General features: G+C 39.1%; 1 protein-coding gene across 1 annotated transcript in view; it reads left to right on the plus strand.

The window, feature by feature from the left end:
- STARD3NL (STARD3 N-terminal like) overlaps positions 1-13,439 on the plus strand; it is a 47,937-nt gene that overhangs the window by 15,915 nt on the left and 18,583 nt on the right. Inside the window, exons 2-4 of the mRNA XM_030551373.1 lie at positions 4,170-4,467; positions 9,750-9,827; positions 12,490-12,567. Coding sequence (XP_030407233.1) covers positions 4,243-4,467; positions 9,750-9,827; positions 12,490-12,567 — 381 coding nt within the window. The 5' untranslated portion in view covers positions 4,170-4,242. The remainder of the gene's footprint in view (positions 1-4,169; positions 4,468-9,749; positions 9,828-12,489; positions 12,568-13,439) is intronic.

Below are 13,439 nucleotides of genomic sequence, written 5' to 3' on the forward strand. Positions count from 1 at the left end.
GGGTCGACCGCAATGGCCAATATCTTGAAGTCCAGCTAATGGAGCTTGCTGCCTAGCTACCCCTGGGCTGAAGTCTGAGCCCTGTCGTGCCCCCACCCACCCCAGTAGGTCAAGAACTCACCTTGCTCCTGCAGTTTTTTGTCCCACCTTTCTCCAGAGGTGGTGCAGGATGGCACAGCCAGGAGCAAAAGGGAGGAAGGGAGAGGGTCCAGTGCTTTGCCCCACTCCCTCCATCACCACCCAGGAGACTGTTGTGGCTGCACAAAAAGCCACTGGTGTCCACATTTGAGAAACACTAGAATCTGTGTGCTTGTAGAGGGCTGAAGGATTGTAAGAGTCATTTGTTTGTATCCTGTTTAAACAAAAGCATTCCCTTAACTAAAGAGAGTAGCTCTTGGCAATCGAACTTATATTACAGTAAGTTTGATTTGGAAATGTGGGGTGGAGGGTGAGAGAGAGAGAGAGACAATGAGACCGTCTATTGCTACTATACCACAGCATTAAACTTTTCTTGTTTGAAAAGAGGAAAGGGTTGGTGCTGAAAATCTTGTAGGCAGGTTTGATATTTTCCTCATTACATTTTTTTTTAAGGTACTGGATCTAGTGCAATTTTGGGCATTGAAAGACAAAATTGGTCCTCTAGAATTTTTTTGAGCCCCAATAGACAGCCGTCTCTGGGGATGTTGTCATCGCAGGCAAGAAAGGCTGTATTTGGAGACAGGGTGAACTCTCATTAGATTCATAGAAGTTACTCTAATCCTTCCTTCATTTTGGTGGTGGAACTTTAACAAAGAGCCACCTCAAGCACATTGTTCCTCCTACTAATTCTTTCCCAGGTATTGTTTTCTGTTCATCCTTGGAAGTTTGAAGCTCTGACATGGAGTGCTGTAGAAAAACTCTCACATGCAAAGTTGTATGAGTGCTAAATATCTTGCTGTATATTTACACCCTTTCTGTGGTGGTGTTACTTTTATATTTTCAGCATAAATCTAAATGTAATACTTAAATGCCACTTCCTTCCTCTCCTAGAATAATTACTTAATTTTACTTTCACTTGGCTGTACTGCTGATACGTCTTTTGACCTCTTCTTTCTCTAAAAATAATAATAGTTTTATTATTTTGTGAAAAACGCTGGAGCATATTTCCTGGTTGTTTTTAATTTACTTTAATATTGTGTCCTTTACTTTGTGTAAGAGACAGAATGGTAGAAGATTAGAGTCTTAGTATTACAAGAAATTGTACTATAGGTCGCAACTTGAGGCATCATGTATGTACAGTGAATAGGATGAAAAACTGTGGGGAGTGGTGTATTGGTATGGGAAACAGATATATTAAAATGTGACCTGGGGTTTTTTCTAAGCATGATTTATCTATTATTTGGCTTTTGTTTTTGTGATTATTTTCTTCAGTATTAGTTGTCAGTGGATGTTACCAGATGTCATTTTTTTTGAACATAAGCAAAAGTTAATTTGTAGTCATTAGGCAGCAGTTGATGAGAACATTTTTCTTTATTTTAAATGGGTTTTACGATGGTTTGTGAAGTTCCAAGTTAGAGTTCATATAACAGACCATTTAATAACTCTGTATCTGACTGAAAAAATATGGCAACCCTGACTCAACTAACTTTAATTAGTTCCATTATTTTTCATTTGACTGGGATTCTTGAATACAGCATTTGAGGATCTCAAGAGCTTCGGATTTCCTCTTGGGAATTTTCAGTTGCACTGGTTTTATTTCTGCTTGGGTGGCTTTTAAGAAATGGTTTGTCAGAGGGCTTTCAAAAGTCCTGGATTCTGTTACTTCCTTTTTTGGGAACCTTGTTGACGTCTACAGTTTTAATTTCTGTAGGGTTGAAGTGTTGCAGTTTTCTAGGAACTGAGGGGGAGGGGAAAGTTTCACTACTTTACCCTATATGACTTAATAGAGAACAGCCTGTGCAAACCCCCCCCCCCAGTCTTTTATTTGTAAAAGAATGTACTGTTTATCCAGAAAACTATTATCTAAACCTCTACATTGTTCAAATCCCTACATTGTCCACCAGCAGGAGATACATGACCTCTGCAGAGGGAACAAGGCAGGGATTTGGATAACATGAAGTTCTGAATAACAGCAGAGATTTTCATCTGCATCCAAGGCTAGGAGAAGCCCCTGGCTACAGGGGAGGCCACCCCTGCTGCTGATGGCTCCTGTGACAGAACGGGACCACAGGGAGCCCTCTGTGGCTGAGCTGTCACAGGAGTGAGCAGGGCCATGATAGTGGAATTGCTTAGGGCTCCCTTGTTGCTGGTAACAGCTGATTCCTGTAGGCATGAGGTTGTGGAGCTGGTATCACTGACACTACAGCAGCATAGGGAGTCCTTTGCAGCCCTGCATCACAGGAACAGGGTAGAGCAGAAATCCCTGACCAGGACTGTGAGGAGGAGGAGAAGCCCCCCAGCCACAGAGGAGGCAACCCTACTGCTGAATGGCTCCTGCCTTATCGGTTATCTGAGCTGCCCACTTATTTGAATAAAATCTGTCTCTCCCATGCTATTCAGATAGTTGGGAACATACTGTACTCCCTAAATTGGCTACAACAGTTTTATATCGAAAGCTGCGTAATTTTCAGTTGCAGAAATTATTTTGTAATAAATGTAACACATTTTTAATGAATGCCGTTGGAGAAAACTAATCTGATTTTCGTATCTGTTGAAACATATGACTACCTTAGTCAGCTGTCTTTCAGGAAGCTTTCCAGAAAAAGTATCTCATGCAACAGCAAGTGGTGGAAAAAAAACCCTTCACCTGCTTGTATATGAAGAAATGTATCAGTGTGAGACACCAGAGAGCACTTTAATATACAAATGCAGTGTAGTGGAACAGACTTAGGCATCTGTTGACCTTTATATATCACCATTAAGTTCTATGTATTATAGCTTCATAGAGACATACAGTGGTAATGTAACACGGTATAAATGATGTGGCAAGATTTAACATATCAGCTCAGTAGAGCAGGATACCCAGTAGCAGAGCTGTCAGTAAGTGTAATGAACTTCTGACTTGTTCCTGTTTCTTTCGCAGCCAAGTCAGTCATACCCTGGCCAGTGATAAGTGTGGGTAACAGACACCCTTCTGTGTTTAGACAAGTTGTAAGAGAGCAGAGGTCTACTTAGTACAACATCTTAAAGACAGAAGTCACACTGGTTATCTAAAGGTGCGATGTTGCATCAATTTAGCTAAACCAGTGGAACTTTGTGTACATTTAGACCGTTTAGCTAAATCAATCTAACATCACATCTTTGGTTATGTCAGTACTACTCTTTGTGTAGAACAAACCTCAGTCTGCAGACAGCAAGCCCTTAATTCCATTTCCCCACATTATCTGAAGCTTGACCTGGGCCTGAGCACTTTCACTTATTGCACAAAAGTTTTAGATATAGTATGCTGATGTTTGAAAATCAAGTAATCATTCTGTGAAGCAGTGATGAAAGTGATGGAAAGAGTAGGCCCAGCTAGAGAACCTACTTTTACTAATCATTTAGAGTGCACTCTAAATTGAAGTACGATGCAAGCATGGACTAATCAGTCTGCACAACATTCCATGTGAGGTGTTAACCCAGTGTTACAGCTGGAGACAGCAAGACAAGCTGAAGTGACTTGCCCAGGGCCACCCAGTCAATCAGTAGCAAAGCTGTTAGAGTTTGGAAACCTCCAACTCTAGACTACATTTTCTGAAATATGGCTCATGTTGCTATATACACCGCTATCTTGATATAACGCGACCCGATATAACATGAATTCGGATATAACACGGTAAAGTAGTGCTCGGGGGGGGGGGGGGGCGGAGCTGCTCACTCCGGTGGATCAAAGGAAGTTCAATATAACGCGGTTTCACCTATAACGCAGTAAGATTTTTTGGCTCCCGAGGACAGCGTTATATCGAGGTAGAGGTGTATATAGCAACATGAGCCATATTTCAGAAAATGAAGTCTAGAATATTAATATTCTGTCTCAAAAAGGGAATTTATGGGTGAGCTTAGAAAACATAGTAAAAGCATTTTTCAGCACCCAGTCGCCAAAGACACTCAACTGTTGGATTACAAAAAACAATTCAGGTCTCATTAGATGAAGTTTGCTTAGTAGCAGTCAGTTTGCTATGACTAACATTTTGGATTTGTTCTTTCTAAAGATATCTCCTCCTATATGGATCAGTCTGCTAGTGATGGTGAAGCTGGGAAAAGGCTACTGTAATCATCGCCAGGATGAATCGGCTGCCAGATGATGCAGAAAATGTTCAGAGCAGCAGTCGGGGCTCCTGTCCTTCCTTGCAGGATGTCCATTCTATCAACCCAGCGCAGCTGATGGCAAGGATCGAGTCATATGAAGGAAGAGAGAAGAAAGGCATATCAGATGTCCGAAGGACTTTCTGTTTGTTTGTTACCTTTGACCTTTTATTTGTAACCTTGCTGTGGATAATAGAGCTGAATGTGAGTCTTGTTTTTCAAAATTTTTTTTAGATTTGTTTTTTTTTGTCAGGGGTTAGTGGGCTCAGAAATGGCTAATTGCCACTGTTCCACTCCAACTCAAAGTATGTACTATCACCCAGTTTGACATGTTACATTATAACAAATGTCTTGGCATCTAACAGTCAGTGAAAACAGATACCCATTTAGCTTAGCAGTGGCAACTCCGTTTTTAATCGCCGGGGTTTATGCTTCATTATTATCCATTTGTATTGTTAGATCTTTTCTGACAACACTTCAGTCTTCATTCTAATTATTAACCATGTCAAACTAGAACAAGAGTTCTTAACAGAGTACTTAACAGAGAGCAAAGAATCAAAAAGTTTCACGCTTCTGTGAATTTGGATATTAAGTGTGAATTTCAATCTAACAAGGGTTTAGCTTGTTACCGCCTGACACATTGAAAAGAATATTTTTCTACATTGCTTATCTCTCCTGAGAGAGATTTCCCTCAGGGGTGCTCTCGGCCAAAGTTGTATTGGTTTTTCAAATAAAATATTTTCCTTGTGCCAAGTTTACTCTAAGATTAATTTTTTAAATATATTAATTTTGCTGTTGCTGAAGTCTTCCCCCTTAACTACTTTGATTAATAATCTGGAATGTCTCCTCAGAAATATCAAAGTGGCTGTTTGTTGTGGGTAAACACTGAGATTACTCAATTCAAACAGCTGTTCCTAGGTCCTGGATTTGAAATCATATCAAGAGGTATGTAGTAATGTAAAGATCCCATATGAACAGTATTTATGTTTTATTATGAAATATGGATATGAAGTGACTCTATCTAGACCTTAACCACATTTTTGAGGGGTTTGGTCCAGCAGCAAGCTGAAACAAAAGATTTAATTTCTGAGAGATACACTATTTTGATTGTAAAAGATGTCAATAAGAAAACAGCCCAGATGAAAAGATTGATTTAGATGAGTGGATCTTTGTGGGAAAGGGGATATCCAGTCTTCTATATTTATAGCTTCTGAATATTTTTTTAATAAATTACTTTATAAATGGCATTTACCCAGTTAAGATCCATCATATTTTTGCAACTAAGAAGGTGTGCTGTTGGAGGTGTTACAGAGAAAGGAGAACATAGTTGCACATGTGGTGGTTATGTCCCAAATTAGGTTGTTTTGGGAGAAAGTTATTAGAGATTCATCCTATGACAAAATGCTGGCTTCCTAGAGATCCCCTCTCCTGCTTACCTAATGCTCCAGTGAAGGATCTATATTTTAAACAAAATGTCAAATTATTATTTGTTTCAATTGTTAGCAGTTAATCTTTGTACTGCACATAATTGGAAACGTGAGCACTCCTATGGAATTGTAGTATAGTAAAATGTGGACTATCCTTGTAATGGATAAGTTTGTGCACCAAGTGCATACTCAAGAGAAGCACCAAAAGGAGGATAGATATTTAGAAATTTTGTTGCCCTTTCTAGAATATTCAGTGGAGGAGGGCTCCCCAGCCAGCAAGGCAGAATCTTTAGCCAGGTTCTTCGATTATTAACCTGATCCTGAATAAGTGATGTATGATATAGTATGGTAATGTTTTATTGTAATTCTTTCTCAACTAAAAAACCCTTCAACCGTCCAACATCACAAGATAAGAAGAACGTGTTTTTTTTTTTTAAAGTTTTAAAATATCACGATTTTAAAGCTAGCCTCATGACTTGGGAGCAGGAGGTTGTCAACTCTTGATTTTTTAAACACTGAGTGTTGGTGCAATTGATAACAGCATCTGTTGTGTTCTGTCTTCCTCACTGGTGGACAGCTATTGGGGTTTGGAGAAGATACCAGACTTTTCATAAGCCAGAAAATGTTTATTGGACTTGACTGCTACTTTTGGACCCCGACTGGTTATCATCACCAGTTGTTGCACACTTGGCACTTAATATAAGGAGCAGCCAAAGTCAGAGCAGATTGCTTGGTAGGGGTGCTGGGAGGGAGGAGGAAGAGGAAGGCGTTTTTTTTTTTTTGGTTTTTTTTGTTGTTGTTGTTGCTTATTTCCCTTCTTGAGGCTGAAGTGCTTACACATCAGGATATTTTTAAACTTTTGGTGCTATGATTATGTCAAGTGATAAAATGGCATATTAGCTAGTTCTTGTTTTTCTTACTGTTCCCTCCCCCCACAGTTCTGTTTTCCAAAGGCTTTTGTTCAGGCTGGGTAGCATTCCCCAAGTTTTTTTATACTATAAACATGGCATCTTTATTAATTATCATAAAGGTGGATAGATGCAAGAGGACAGTGTGCAGAAGGAAGGATTTTTGGCAAGTTGTCTCTGAGAATTGGAAGAGTATTTTGGAGCTCAAATTGAGAGGAGGGGATAAAAGTGTTTGGGGTTGCATTGGCTTGTGTGAGGGATAGGATGGGATGGGTGTTGATGACATAGTATTGGGAAGTGTCCAATCTCCCTCTCTTCTCTGCTCTTTAACCTACTTTGTCTATAATATCTGTGCACTCTCCCTACTTTAGTTCCAGTCCTGTGCCTATGCGAGGAGTTTAACAGTGTCCTCTTCCTGTCAGACAGCCACCGCCTCTGTGATTTCAGATTGTGCTACTTTAGGAATTAAGCGGTTAACATAATTGTCTTTTGTGTGGACTTTTCTTTGGCTTTGCAACAACATACTGTTACACCTGAATGATTCAGGTGAGAATCCAAACATCCTGTTCCAGCTGTCAAACATCCAAAGTCTCATGAGTCTGGATTGGCAGGCATGTTGTCCTGACTGGCAAAAGGAGCCTTGTTCTCTAAGCCCATCAGGAGGTCAGACCAGATGATCATACTGAGCCATTTTGGCCTTAAAACATATAACTCTCTGGAATGCAGACTTTAGGTTTTCAAATTCTTGGATTTAGAACCGACTCTGAATTGTTCATGTTTATCCATACCAATTTTTTTACACTATGAACAGTGTAATAATGTAGCCATGTAACTTGTTCATCTCCGATACATGAGCTAGCTGTTGTTTGTGTTGCATATACATCAACATTGTAGCTACATGGGTTTTTTTATTGTACTACATCCCAATTTAATTCCAGTAGCGATCATGTGATCAGTCTTGTTGTTTTTCTCTTTCCCATCAGAATACATGCCTTTAATATCTGTATTGAGACATAACCAAAATAAATCCTCATTAGTTTTATATATTAAATTCTATAGGGATGTATGTTTAATCTTAGAAATAAAATGACCTATCAAACTGCTATATATCTTGCAGACAGTGTTCCCCTTGTTTCTTCCTCCTAACATACACATTTCCAGTATATGTTCTGAAACAGCTAATGTATTTGAGTAGAGTAACTGTAAAAGACTGGAAAAATGTGTTTGAAAACCCTGCTCTGTTGGCAGGTGGTGATTGTTTGAGAAGTCTTTTGGAAGTCATTCGTATTTACCAGACAAATATAAGGCATGTAAGAGTGGTTCTCTAGAGAGAAGAGGACCTAGAGTTGGGTCTGAGCATTCCTGGGGAAGGAATGCTGGGGGAAATCAAGCCTAGGGAAAAGGCCTGCGCTGGATTTTGAATGTACTGTACTAAGAACTGTGTGAGGAAGCCAAATGCTTGTAGCTTGCAATAGGTGAATAAACAATTCATTGAACTAAAAATACCATGGTAGTCTGGGAAAGATAAATGGTGCAGGCATCTTGTTTTCCTGACGGGCTGTGATTTTTTAAATTTAAGATGATCAACTATTTGTTTGAAAAGCAATTGTTGCTTTTGCTGCCATGAATATTAAAGCGGCAAACATTTCAGTTTCATTATAAATTATTTTTTGTATAGTGCACAGGGAGAGGACTATGGAGACCTGGGTTAGTTTCCTGAATTCCCCAGCTTTAAAATGGTGCTTTATCCACCGTTACAAAAATCTTTGAGGTTGATAGATAAAAAGCATGACAGAAGTGCACAAAGTATACTCATTGGACCCAAGTGCTAGTAAAAGGGATTGTGTGGCTTCACTTTTTCTAGTATGATGTGAATGCTTTTAAAGAGTCAATCTAAAATCTTCAAATTCTGAGGTGCTTTCAACAGAAAAGCTAAATGCTAAATAAGTATACTAAAATATTGATACCATATTTTAAACTGAAAAACCAAGCCATTCCCCACGTACAGATAGAAAAACAGGTAGATCTATGTTCACGTGGTCTGCCCAAGAAGTTAATATTAATACTTGATCTCATTTTAGCAGATAAACTCCTCTAAGATTTTTAAATAAATGAGGCAAACTTTTAGACATTAACTTTTAATGGGCCCATAAATGCAGATGGCTTAGAGCTGCTTTCTGTAGCTCCATCATGATAATCAGAAAACCGGGGAAGTCAGGGGAGCTATCTGCTGAAACAGTCATTTAGTACTCGTGTTTGTGATAGTGCTTCCCTGTGTGGAGTCAGGAAGTAGTGCAAATTGATGTGGGTTTACTGTCACTTCACGGCACTGCAGTGAGGGAGCACTATTGTGTCCTGGTAGAAGACAACAGATAGCACTACAGTAAAAGAGAAGGAAAAGAGATTTTTTTTTCCAAGTTACTCTGTCCTGATGCTCTTTGTGAGAGAATTTAAAATAATGTTGTTTTTTTACATGAAAAAGTTCTTTGGACTAGTCTACTTGTGATTGGCAGGGGAATGTGGAGTGAGGTGATGATAAAGGAAAAGAAAACAAGAACAGTGAAATAGCAGCAGGCCATTAAAGAGTAGCAGAGAAAATAATCTGAACACAAGGTCTTAATGAAGAAAGATACATCTTGAGAGTAAGATGATGGAAAGAGAACTACTTGTCCCAACACAGTTATAGCTGGTAATTTTTTGTTGGTTTCTTGTTTTACGTTGATAGAGTGAAATAAATTATTCTGATTGTTAGATATGCAAGGAATTTTGGTTTCCTGCCCATGAAAAGATGGCAAAATACATGGATCTGGCTACTACTTCCACTAACAATTTCTTCACTGTTACCTCAGGGTGAGAATCGGGAAGGCAGCCTCAGTAGGCCACGAAGTCATTAAAAATAGTGATAATCTTAGACCCATTAGACTTTTGGAAAATGCTAAATGCATTTTGATGGAAAAAAAGAACATTTGTAACAATGCCTAATGTTTCTAGAATAGTAACATTTCTGGCCTCTACGTTTACTGTCTAGGCATTAGGCAGAGAAATGCTTTGAAATTGTTACTTGTACAGTTGAAAATGGCAAGTGTTTTCACTTCAGTAATTTCCCATTTTCTGAAGCTATAAATACTAAGACTCATTTGTTTTTTTATAGGTAAATGGGGGCATTGAGACTACTTTAGAGAAGGAAGTCCTGCAGTATGACTACCATTCTTCATATTTTGATATATTTGTAAGTATTTTGTTTTAGAATTTCTTTAAAACATGCTTAATGCAAGAACTGGGATTTCTTTTTTTTAATCCAGTTTAAGCCTAATCTTTTATTATCCGATAGTCTGAGTCTTGTGCCAGGGTTAGATTTTCTTGTAACTTAAAAGAGAGGGAAAATGTACTCTAAATCACATCTCTCTTTAAATTAGGGTGTATAATCTTATGTTTGGGCAATATTCCAGAAATAGATACAGCAGTAGTGAGGGAAGAATAGATCACAGGACAATAGCTGGCATCTGAATATGTCAGGTTTGTTGCAGATTTATGTATTTCAACTAAAATAGAATTTTTTAAATTTTTTTTTTATTTAAAATCTATGTTTAGATTCTATTTTAAATATAGATGACTATAGACACAATGACCCAGCTGCTTCCCTCTACACACAGGCACTAGGAACAAGGAGGAGGGGGGAGCAGCACCTCCACTGCTCATTCACCCTCCATATGGGTTGACAGAAGCCTGCCGCTCTCTCTCTTTTTTTTTGTTTTGTTTTGAGACTGCATCTTTGTGGCAGTGTCAAAAGGGACAAAATCAGGGAGCAGTATTCTCCACGGCATGAACCATGCAGATATTCACATGCAAATAAATGCTTTTTCTTGTTGTTGGATCAGCAAGATTTGTAGGCTGTGCCCCCTTTCTTTTCCATAACCCTCATTCCTCTTAGGTAATATTAGGCTGTGTCTACCCTAGAGAGAACAATTGTTGACATTACATTTGTTATATACCAGTTATTCCTCCACTGATGGGTGCAGACTACTCATCTGGAATTAGTGTAAAATGTTGCTCGCATTTCCACATTGGTGCTGCGCTGTACCACTTTGGATGAGATGGCTGTTATGTTCAACTGCTCCAGCAGCCAGGAGTTGTCCCCTCTGGTGCCTCCCACCATGCTACCTTCAGCAGTGCCCCCACTGTATCTCCCATCTCATAAAGCTAAAAAAGCGATCCGTTTGTTCATTTTGATAATCTTGTAAATAAATCCAGCCTATAGTTAAAGCTGCTTATGTAGAAAAACATATAACTTGGAATGGAAAACTCTTGATATGAGACATTGGAGGCATTGAAATCCATAAATGATTTAGAACTTACAGTTAAAACCACTTCTGCCTCTAGCACAATTGTAATTAATCTTATTCAACTTTATACTTAAAACTAGATTAGATTTGATTGTACTTCCAGAGCTATTCTCAGCTTTGATATTTTAATTGCTAAGGGAAAGACAATTCTCTTAAATTTAAGTGTTTTCCTGTTTCAACTTTTGTGAACATTTTTTGTAAACTCATGTGAACAGATGATGCTTTACAGGTAACGTGGTCGCAGGTAGGGCCCTACCAATTTCATGGCCATGAAAAAAGCGTCACAGACTGTGACCCCTCCATGCTGCTCGGAGTGTCCCAGCCTGGGGCTCATAGCTATGAGTCCTGGCTGGGCCGGGGAGGAACGGGACTTGTCCTTCCCCTGCACAGGCACTCTCGGGGGAGATCAGAGCCACCCCTGGGTGCCTTCCCCTGCTACAGGAAGCTCTGGGTCTGGACAGCAGCCCCAGAGGTTCTTGCAGCTGGAGGCTTGTGGAGGTGGGTCTGAACTCCCCCTTGGTGCTGGGAGCAGCCCAGCCAGGGGCTCCTAGCTGCTAGTCTAAGCCGGGCTGGAGAGGGACAGGACTTCCCCCTCACCTGCATGGCTGCTCTCAGGGGAGTAGGGGGGAAGAGAGATCAGACCCATGTCCGAGTACCTTTTGGGTTGGGACTCCCACAGTTTCAACACCATTACATTTCAGATATAAACATATGAAATTGACCAATTAAAAACCCTCTGTCCATGAAATTGATCAAAATGGACTGTGAATTTGATAGGATCCTAGTCTCAAGGAATGAGCACAGGAATGGAAGATTGGGAACTCTAATTCAGAATTCTAATCACACCTGTGCCACTGGCTTTTTCTTTGGCCTTGGGCAGGTTCCATAAGCTTTCTGCATCAAATTCTTCCAGTGTAAAATGTGGATAACACTGTGTCTAGAAAATATATTTACATAGATCTGTGAAAATGTCAAATGCTCAAGACTAATTTTTGGAACAGAAAACAGAAATAAAACAAATTAAAAATTGCAGGCATTCTCTAAAGGGAAACAAATAATGATGTTTGTAATACCTTTATTTCAGTAAACCTTTTAAATTCTTGAGCTACAGAAATCATAGTATAAATATGTTCCTTCCCATCCCATCAATTGTAAGGTTATATATTTAAAATATACTTACCCATTAGGTATTTGGCAGATTAACTATTGGAAAAGCTTAAATGTTCAGGTCCTGAACTGTACACAAGTATGCCTATGCAGATTTAATGTACTTCATCTGCCTGTCACACTGTATGCTTGGAGGCCCTCATCTTACAAACATTTATGCATATGCTTAATTTTAGTCTCATTGACAGCAGTGTTTTATAACTGAGAAGCCAGAATGTTGAGTTTATATCTTAATAAGCAAAACCACTTCAAAAACTTTTTCCTAATAACCAAATTCCTTTCTTTGTGGTGTCCTGTTTATTTACATTGTTAGTCCATTGAGTATCTTGCTGTTTTTTATACATTCGGAATTAACCAACAATTTTTTTCTTTTCTCTACAGCTACTGGCAGTCTTTCGATTTAACGTGTTAATACTTGCATATGCAATGTGCAGACTGCGCCATTGGTGGGCAATAGCTGTGAGTAGTAGCCAAGCACAACAGAGTTAACTAGAAATGGGTCAAACTTTCACAAACATTAGTATGTTGAGAAGCATCTATCTATAATAAAATAAATGTAAGAATGTGCAATAGGTAGCATGCTGAGCAAATGAGTCCTCGTTTTGAAACATTTTTCTGGTTGTTATTTGCTATACAAATAGTATAAGGTAGTGACTCCTGAAGACTCATTTCCATGTTTTTGAAGAATTCCAACTATCAATTCCTTTTTGAAGTGAAAATGGGAGGGGGTAGATAGACCTTTTTGTCTTACAATTTCTTATAATGCTCTAAGCTGTGGTTAGCACATGTTGCTGTATTTGCCATGCCACTTCACAACCCATTGTTCCATCTGACTGGGTTTCTTTAGACCAGAGTTTGAAAAATCCAGTTAACCATTGGAAACTAGGCAGCTTTATTCAGGGAAGGTTGTGGGAAAGGAGAACACCATATTGATTTCAGAGTTCATGTGCAGACATTCAGTTCCATGCTGCCGTCCCCAACTCTCGAGTTCATGTATTGTACTCACTTCCACTTTCCTGAGATTTTAGGTATGTATCATTTTGCTCATCTTGTTCTATACTCCAGTTCAAAGTGCTGCCCATAGGCCCCCTGTAAAATGGGAAATTCTTAAGGATTTTTTGAGTGTATTGGAGTAAAATTCATTAACACAGCTATTTCTGTAACTGATATGAAGAGGAGAGGGAATTTAACACATGTAATGGCTGTGACTCATACTTCCATCCGTATGGTGGTTTACAGTGAATACTGCAGGCTGTAATATAATAAAGCACCTACTGCTGGCTCATTATATTGTAGATCCAGGAAAGCACATTTTTTCTATGTTGGGCTGC

Source organism: Gopherus evgoodei, chromosome 2 (assembly GCF_007399415.2).
Source record: "Gopherus evgoodei ecotype Sinaloan lineage chromosome 2, rGopEvg1_v1.p, whole genome shotgun sequence".
Taxonomy (NCBI): domain Eukaryota; kingdom Metazoa; phylum Chordata; order Testudines; family Testudinidae; genus Gopherus; species Gopherus evgoodei.